Source organism: Numenius arquata, chromosome 1 (assembly GCF_964106895.1).
Source record: "Numenius arquata chromosome 1, bNumArq3.hap1.1, whole genome shotgun sequence".
Classification (NCBI taxonomy): Eukaryota; Metazoa; Chordata; class Aves; order Charadriiformes; family Scolopacidae; genus Numenius; species Numenius arquata.
The window spans coordinates 76,639,590-76,648,787 of record NC_133576.1 but is presented as its reverse complement, the minus strand read 5'-3'; the positions used below and the strand labels follow the sequence as shown (position 1 = coordinate 76,648,787).

The 9,198-nt window shown below is 45.9% G+C and overlaps 1 protein-coding gene across 1 annotated transcript; it reads left to right on the top strand.

Moving 5' to 3' along the window:
- The first annotated feature begins 3,220 nt into the window (after positions 1-3,220).
- Positions 3,221-4,861, top strand: ING1 (inhibitor of growth family member 1). The gene has a single exon (XM_074146858.1). It carries the CDS (start codon positions 3,288-3,290, stop codon positions 3,918-3,920), a length of 633 nt encoding a protein of 210 aa, XP_074002959.1. The 5' UTR covers positions 3,221-3,287; the 3' UTR covers positions 3,921-4,861.
- Positions 4,862-9,198: the final 4,337 nt, after the last annotated feature.

Here is a 9,198-nt window from a genome sequence, read left to right as displayed (position 1 = left end):
AACCTTGGGCGTCCGGGGTGTGACTGACGTGTGCTGGGGACAGGGGGCGGGCGCCTCCCTTCCCGCCTCCTCTTGCTGCTGAGTGGCGCGCTGGTGCCGGAGGGGGCGGGCGCAAGCTTGCTTCTCGTGCTGCGATTGGTTGCCTTTTTAATGATTATTTTTTTTACTCTGCTCGTTCTTTCTGGTTCCGATTGGGAGCGCCGGGCCAGCAGGGGCGGGGCTCTTCCCGCCGGCGCTTCTATTAGATGGGAGGGTGGGCGGGGCCTCCGCCCCTCTCTCTGCCGCCTCCTCCCCCTGTTACGCTGCGAACCGCGGGGGGGGGGACGGGAACGATGGGACCGCCGCCGCCGCCGCTTTCCTGCCGGAGAACAATAGCTGCTCCGTCACTTCCGGGGCGTTGCCGCCGCCCTGGTTGCTAGGAGACGGCGGCCCCCCTCGGCCCGGCGGGATGAGGCCGTTCCTCGGGCGCGCGGGGGCTGCTTTACGTTAGGACCGTTAAGACCGTTAGGGCCCGCTGTGCCTGCCGTAATGGCGGCGCCTGGCGGTCTCTCCTCCCTCGGGCATGCAGCGGAGAGGGCCGTGCCCGCCCCAGGCCAGGGGAGCTGCTGTCCCCTGCGTCCCGCACGGAGGAGGCCTCCGCGGTTAGGAGGCGGAGCGCAGAGGTCCCGGCTGGCTTCTGGCCCTCTCGCCCGCCCAGGTGCCTCCGCCGTCCCACCCGAGAGCCTCGGCAGCCCGTCTTTGGCCGCCCTGGTGTGTGTGGGGGGATGCTGTCGGGGTGCGTGGGCGGGCAGGCGGCACGGCGGTGCCTCAGCCCCCGTGAGGGCTGCGGAACTGTTCCGGCAATAAAGCTTTATCAACATACAGCACCTTTATTTATTGGTGTTTTTGGCGTTGGAACGCCGTTTGCGATGTTGGGGGGGGAGGGGTGCGTTCACAGCTGGTGAACAATTGCATAACACGCCAGTCGCAAAAAACTCTGCTTTCTGGTCTTTCTGGGGGAAGCGGTTTTCTGGAATTCCAATAAATGCAGCCTCCTCTGGGCGGGCACAGCCTCAGCTGAGCACGCTGGTGCGAGGAGCGGTGGTGCAGTGTGTCCTGTCCCCCGCCCAAGCTATAGTAGACAGCTGTTAAGGTGTTTCTTGTAGCTGCTGCGCTGCTTGAATACCACGTTCCGGCCACTGATGCCGAGCATCCCTTTCTGTTTGCCTGCCTTTGTGAAAAGGCACATCTCGCACCGTGTCTTACCTATTGGACGTGTAGGTGCCCAAGGACGTGCGAGGCAGGGCTTTTGCAAGGTTCAAGATCGTCGCAGCCAACCTGTTTGTCCCGCATAATACAGCGGTTTCAGGAGGTGCTGTGGTGCTGATGTGTATAGGCAGGACTAGAACTGAAGTTTACATAATGCTTGACTTAAGTCATTAAGCCACTCATTATTTTTCTGTATGAGAGTATTCTTCATGAAAGATGCCTACGTACCAGATTGATGGGTTAAACCGATTACATCGGTCAAGGGCCAACACTTAGAACATAAAACTTTTAGATTTCAGCCATTGAAAATAATTAGTGCTAGACTTTTAGTCTTCCTGAAAGCTCAATCTTCTCTATGCTTGGGGGTTTTGGGGGGGATTTTTTTGATTTTTTTTTTTTGTTTGTTTGTTTGTTTTTTTTTCTTTCGTTAGAAAAAAGGCATTTGCTTCAGATAGTCAATAACACATTGAAATACTACTTTTTGTCAGATAAGTTATATTATAGTACCTTCTGTGATGGGTCATGCTTGACTGACAGGCTGCAGCTCTAACAACTAAAGTAAAACTGGATAAACTTTCCATGTCTTCACTAGAAATTTGGAATGTGTGTGTTCAAAAAAAATCTACCCAGGCAAGACAAAACCTAGATCACAGGGTAACATATGTATGTATGTGTAAATTGCTGTTTCTCTTATTTAAAAAAAAAAAAGTTTTTAAAAAGTACATTCATACTTAGAAAATTCAGAGGCAGTTTTGGTAATGCCATTTGCATGTATACGAGACCCTGGTTTCTGTTGGGTGAATTGAGGTTAGATTTTATATCTCAGTATATTTTGCTTCTCTAAGGCAGAATGTTCTAACCTGTGAGAAAGGGGGGGGGGGGGGGGGGAGGGGAAACCCAGAAGAAAGAAGATGCAGAAAAAACATTCTGCATGTTTTTGAGGACTTAGTATGGAAATGCTGAGTGTCCTGTATGTTTGAGTTGATCCGAGTATCATAGTGAAACTCAAAAACATCTGCTTAAAAATAGGTTTCTAGAACAATTCTTGAAACTTTAAAGGCTTTTTTGCAGTGTTTGTTCTTATCAACTGTTGGAGCAATCCTTGAGGCGCAATTCAAGATCTAACATTTTCAGCATTGGCATTTTAAATCAGAAGCTCGAGCTGCTCCAGTTGTGGCATATAGTTTTAATGCTACCTTCTAACTTTGTCACCTCCTTCTTTCCAGTAGGTATTTAATGACAAATGTATTTCTGTGTTTTAAAAAGTAAGCAACAGGTGTTTTAGAGAAAGTATAGGGAAGAAATCATCTAGACATCTTGGATATTGTAATCCTAATTCTGTAGTCCTAGAGATTTAAGTGGCCTCACATTTTCAGCAAAAGTAACTCAGCAGCACCGGATGAAACTGCTCATAGCTTAGGGTCCAGCCCCCTGTATTTGGAGTTCTTCTGCATCAGCTGTCAAGTATGATAGTGATGATGAAATTACTCAGCATCTGATTTCTACACTGGTTTGTGCTTTCTTTCTGTCCCACTCTCTTTTTCCACTCTCAGTCATTCTCTAAAAATGTTGTTATACAGAAAATGTTCAAGAAAACAATCCTATTATTTTCCCCTCTAATTTCACAGTTAATTTTGGGACTTTTGATGATGAGGGGTGTGTGTGTATCTGTTTAGTTAGCTCTTTTTAATTATGGGCAAGTTTAAAGGGATGTATTGTCAACATGCGTAAAATTATATTTAGTCTTTTTTTTTTTTTTTTAATCAGCATTTGCGTTCTGTTCCTGCAAGACTGACTAGAACAAAAGTAATCTGCTGGGGGCATGAGCCACTTGTCAGATACCAGCCTCAGGGAAACGTGTCTTTGGTCAGCTTTGTGTGTTGCAGTGTGGAAGGAACGATATGGGAAGGCTTTGTTTCGCCACTCTCTCTGTCGAAAATACTAATAGTTTTTATTTTTTCCTTGCAGAGATTCTGAAGGACCTGGATGATTACTATGAAAAATTTAAACGAGAGACAGACGCCGTGCAGAAGAGAAGAATGTTGCACTGCATACAGAGAGCCTTGATTCGGAGTCAGGAACTGGGGGACGAGAAGATCCAAATCGTCAGTCAGATGGTGGAGCTCGTTGAGAACAGAACGAGGCAAGTGGACAGCCACGTGGAACTGTTTGAGACTTGTCAAGAGACTAATGATACCACTGGAAACAGCGGGAAAGCCAGCCAGGATAAGTCAAAGAATGAGACAATCGCGCAGGCTGAAAAGCCCAACAATAAGAGATCGAGGCGGCAAAGGAATAACGAGAATCGAGAAAATGCTTCAAATAATCACGATCACGATGACATCACCTCAGGAACGCCAAAGGAGAAGAAAGCAAAAACGTCCAAGAAGAAGAAACGGTCCAAGGCTAAAGCAGAGAGGGAAACTTCTCCCCCAGACCTTCCCATTGACCCTAACGAGCCAACATATTGCTTGTGCAACCAGGTCTCCTATGGAGAAATGATAGGATGCGATAACGATGAGTGCACCATCGAGTGGTTTCACTTTTCCTGCGTGGGACTCAATCATAAACCAAAGGGCAAATGGTACTGCCCCAAATGTAGAGGAGAAAACGAGAAAACTATGGACAAGGCATTGGAGAAGTCTAAAAAAGAAAGGGCTTACAACAGGTAGTTTGTAGACTTTTTGTAGTGAAGAAAAAGAAAACCACCAAACCAGTGTATTTATTGTCGGTGTCACCTTTGTTGAGGTGAAAGGATTGTAAAATGTATATTTTTAAAGGAGGTTTAAAACTGAACCATTCCTGTTATAGGGACGGCAATAAGCAATTTTGTTTTTCATTTGGTAAACTGTAACAAGACTGTGGTCTGTGGACCAATGTATTCCAAAAGTAAAGTTATAAGAGGTTAAACAGAATATTCTGGTGGGTCTTAAAAGATAAATTAATACTTTTTTTTTTTTTTTGCCCAAGTGCTGGTAGCACTCTACCCATTAAAATTTTGATGACAAATATCTGTGAAATGTAATTTCGTTTTCTTTATTGAAGAATGTTACTTACCTTTTGAGCAAAGTTGTTAAATAGTTTAGCCATCTGGTTGTATCCAAATAAAGCCGCAATACATTACAAATGTAACTTCCTTTGATGATAAGCAGTGCCAGAGCAAACAAAAGGAGGGTAAAATTTGGTTCCTGCTACAAAGTGTCAGTATAAGAGTTCAATAGCAAATGTTTAAATAGGCTTAGAGGATTATTTTTAAAAAAAAAAAAAAAGTTAATGGTTAAATTTTACACAACAAATATTTTATATGCTGGCCGAGTACTACAAGGGCCATTTTAAAATGATTGAATATGTTTTATATTTAACCAGGAAGTGGTTTAGTAATGAGACTTAACATAAATGAAGCTTTATACTGTCACAGATAGTAATGTAGCAATCCTTAATTTGTTTAAGTTGTATAAATGTACATTTTTAAGTGGAGTTGCACTTACTGTATTATACTCGGAACTGCAGCCAAATGCCATTGTGTAACCAATGTGCATTTCCTGCTGTATGTATGAAAATTGTACAGCTGTGATATTAAGAAATAAATGAAACAACTTTGACAGTTTGCTTCTTTAGCAATCACGTTTAATGGTCATTCATATAGCTTAAAAGAAAAAAAAAAAAGAATAAAAGGTCTTTAACCTCAGCAGCTCCAGCAAGCTGCTGCGAGGAAGCCTGAAACTGTTGTAGTGGTAACCAAATTACAGTTCTGATAACGAATCTTCATAGAACTGATGACCAGCAAGGTCGCAGGAGAGCCAGAACAGCATTTAACTTTCCATCCAACTCTACTTCTTTTTTTTTTTTTTTTTTTTCCTGTGCTTGCGGTCGCTCCCCAGACCTGGCCGTTTATGTAAAAATCGATAGTACAGAGCTGGTCTTGTTGGGTTGTTTCCATGCTTTTACGCTACAGATATAAATTATTCCATCTTTGTTATCAGCAGAAAGATTGTTGGCGTTGCAGCATTTCCAGGGTATTACCGCAGCCGTTCCAGGGCAGGCAGTGTTATTCTTCGTGGCCACCTCATACGATAGTCACAGATAGTAATGGATTTAATGACCGCCAAAATAATGACCACCACTGGCTGTGGCCAAGGTGCTGTGCGCTAGATCAGGTATCCAGATCCTCTCTCCTTAGCCTTATGGTGAAGCTTGGTCAGACTGTTTCCGTCACCTGTGTGGCCGGAGGGGCCGACCTTCCCACTGAGCTGACGTCATCCCCTCGTCCCCCTGGAGTGGGGGGCAGGACTTCACTGGAATGAGAAAGGATTGAGACCAGCAGCAGGAACACTGTGGAAGCGAAGGTCGTGGAATCTGGTGGGTCAGACAGGAGTCCTGTAAGAATATGGGAGGCTGGGGTTGGGTGTTTTTTGGAGCACAGCGTTCTCTTAAAATTTGTAATTGTGTTGTTTTGCTTCCTGGCCAGTGGAACCAGCCATACCACTGAAGTCATGCTGCTTTTTCCCCCGACGTCTCTCTGTCGGAGGTGGGGGAGACGAGGTTTTTGATCCAACTGAGCACAAGGCAGTTGAAGGGGTGAAGTGTTCGCTAAAGATGTGCTGAAAAGCCCTGCCACGGATATTCCCTGCCAGACAGACGTACCCACAGTGACAAGCAGAAGCCCTGTTTTACTGCTAAATAGGTACACGGAGCGTCTGTGCACGTGCATTCCTGTTTCCAGTCGCTACAGTCCGTCACCTTACACCCAGCCACCTTTACCCTGGGCAAACGACCACTCCGAGTCACATCTCCTGCTCCTGAGGTGGGGTTTAGGGTTGGCGTGTAATTTCTTTTCTTTCTTACCCTTCTCTTTTCTTCTTCTCTCTAAAGCCTTCTCATTTTCCATTCTCCCCTACGCACTTACCCATCTTTCCTCCTCCTCCCTCCTTCCACTTGCTGTCGTCGTGGCTATTCCTGAGGTTTCTGGTCTTTGCTGTCCTCCCCCCAGCCGATGCTGAGAACACCGATGCTTGGCAGGATTGTACTCACGAAACCCCAGTGAAACTTGATGTAGGAGCTGGTGCAGCCACAGTTTCAAACCATAGCCTTTTTCGTGAAATGTCCTCGTTGGTTCTGCGGGGCATTTTGGTTGGGAAAAGTCAGAAGGAAACAGCAAAGGTGCGAAGGAGCAATGTGAGAAAAGTTCAGCTAAAGATGGATTGCTAGTGCAATGTTTATACTGCCCTTAAATGAATGTATTTCCAGCTACTGTATCACAGAATCACACAACGGTAGGGGTTGGAAGGAACTTTTGGAGATCATCTAGTCCAACCCCCCTGCCAGAGCAGGTTCACCTAGAGCAGGCTGAACGGTAAAGCATCCAGGCAGGTTTTGAATATCTCCAGGGAAGGAGACTCCACCACCTCTCTGGGCAGCCCGTTCCAGTGCTTGGTCACCCTCAAAGTAAAGAAGTTTTTCCTCGTGTTGAGATGGAATTTCCTGTGTTCCAGCTTGTGCCCATTGCCCCTTGTCCTGTCATCGGGCACCGCTGAGAAGAGCCTGGCCCCATCCCCCTGACACCCACCCTTTAGATACCAATAAGCATTGATGAGATCCCCTCTCAGTAGGAGAAGTATCTGTAGGTTTGCTCTGGTCTCCCATATTTTCACAGAAGACCGCTGCTGATCTGTGAGGTAGCTTGGAGTTACCATGTTTTTCCAAGACTGGTGTTACCATCCCGACTGACGCTGTTACAGGCTGCCACGTTGCTCTGCCGCTTGACCCCGAGGGTTGACTGGACTGGTGTGGTACCATTTGACGGGTCTAATTTCAGTTGATGGGCACAATCAATTACTTTAGTTCTATTTGAGGGACTCTGCTGTGGCAGTAAGCTCTTTGCTGATGGAAGTGAAGCCATCTCACGTTATACTGACACACTGGCTTTGGTGTCTTGCCTTAAATGCCATTTTCACAAATCCTCCTTTCTTTGTTAGTTGCAGTGAATTTAATGGTCATGAGAAGCCACCATCCTTTGAGCCAATTTTTGTTATTTCTGCATGATAGATCAGCTCCTTTGCAACGTTCCTTACAACTGCCCGGCAGGGTGGCGGTGCTGTCATTTGGGGAGATCATCCGCAGCTTTGAGAAAACGTCTCAACCTTTGGGTGACCCTTTCCCTCTGAGGCTGCCAACAAAAGGCCTGAGTGAGGGGAAGGCTCCTCTAGGAACCGAGATGAGGATTGTGACTCGTTTCCCACAGGCTACTGAGCGGCTGTCAGGTATGGTGGCATTAATACAGTATATAAAAAACAGGAGGTGTTGGCTGAGTATCAGGAATCGCAAACTTCTTATACTTCTCTTTGAAAACGTTCAGGTGGCTGTGACTGCTCCATATTCTGCTGCTGGACCCTTGAGCTGATGATGAGGTCCTTCCGACTGCTGACAAGCACCGTTTCAAGTCAAGGGAGCTGGCAGCAGACCTTACACCTGAATTGTCCCCATCCTCAGGAGGCAGGTCTGTTCCACAGTAGGACAGTGAAGAGCTGGTGCTGAAGGCAGGAGGAGCAGGGGGGCAGCGAGGGAACCCTTTGGGGGCTCCAATTGGAAAACATTCCCAGCGGGACAGAGAGAGAGAACCACCGTGAGCTTGAAGCGGGTGGAGCAAAGCATCAGTTTCAACCATTCTGCCACCTGGAAGCATCCCAATTAAGCAGAACTACTGTCTCCATTAAGCAGCGGCAACCCTGGCCGTGTGTATCATTAGGTTTAAATAGGTTCCTTACTAATTAAGTGCAGTTGCTGATTAACTGTGTCCTAATTTCGTGGAGCGTGCAGAATAAATACAATTGAATCGGACTGCTGCACCGGTCTCATTTTTTGGTAGGGTATTTTTAGTTAATCTTTTAAATTGTAATAAAAATGAAAGAGAGAGGGACAAAATAGTGTAAACCGTTTCACAGAATATAATACCAAAAAGAAGGTCTCTGTAATAGAAGTGCTTCAAAACAAATGTGAATATCCTTGGAGTGCATTTTGTTGCTTTAGTTAGATTTATTATCGTTCACACGGCCTGTTTGCTCTGTGTACATAAAAAAAAACCCTCCTCGTGCTAGCCATAGCTCGAAAGAGCTAATAGTTTCTTGCCTCTGAGTACGGAAAGTAGCGTTCGATGCAATGTCAAAAAATAATCAAGCTAATAATGCTTCATGCAGCTTCTTGCGTTCCCAGGCGTCACTGAAGTCCCCAATGTAACACGTAGGAGGAGTGACGCAGTAAGGAAGAGCACCGGAGCAAACAAAATACGTATAGGAAGTGCTGAGATTCAAATTAAAAAATTAAGGTTTTCTCCTGAGTTCAGGATGCCTTGATTACATTTCCCAGTAAGCATTTATTGTTGCTGGTAGTCAAAAACAGCCAAGGTACCTCTGTCTCCTCGTACAGCAGGGGGTCTGTGGTAGTGGCCAGGACAGGAGCGTGGAGGGCCGGTGGCTTTCCCCGGTTGCGAGGTTCTGGTTGTTGGTGTATGAAGCCTGATTACCAGGTTAAATTCATCCTCCAGTTCACTTCAGAAACAGATTTGCCAATAGTGGTTACCGTCCCTCGCCCCGGCGAGTGTTACTGGCCCCTCTGCAGGACCTCAGCGCTCTCGCAGCTCCTCTGGACAAGACAAAAGGTGCTTGATACCAAACTTTTACAAACAGGTACCAGCGTTTAAATTTCTTGGCTCTTATAAGTAAACATTGTGGTTTAACATCCTGGAGAAGGACTGCTGGCTTTGCTGGCCTCTCCAAAATACTTCGGTACTTCAGCTAACTATTCTCAAAGGCTTTGCATACTATACATCTAACATAAGGTCATGAATTCTCAGATGCTGCAGTAATGAAGAGTGTGGAAGTAATCTCGGTCACATGGACGGACACTTTGTAGGAGTCAAAATTCCTTTCAGTTGTTGGGCTGAAAATCTAACCT

Excerpts from the sequence above, each read along its gene's own strand:
- ING1 (XM_074146858.1), top strand. The coding sequence starts at position 3,288 with ATGTTGCACTGCATACAGAGAGCCTTGATTCGGAGTCAGGAACTGGGG.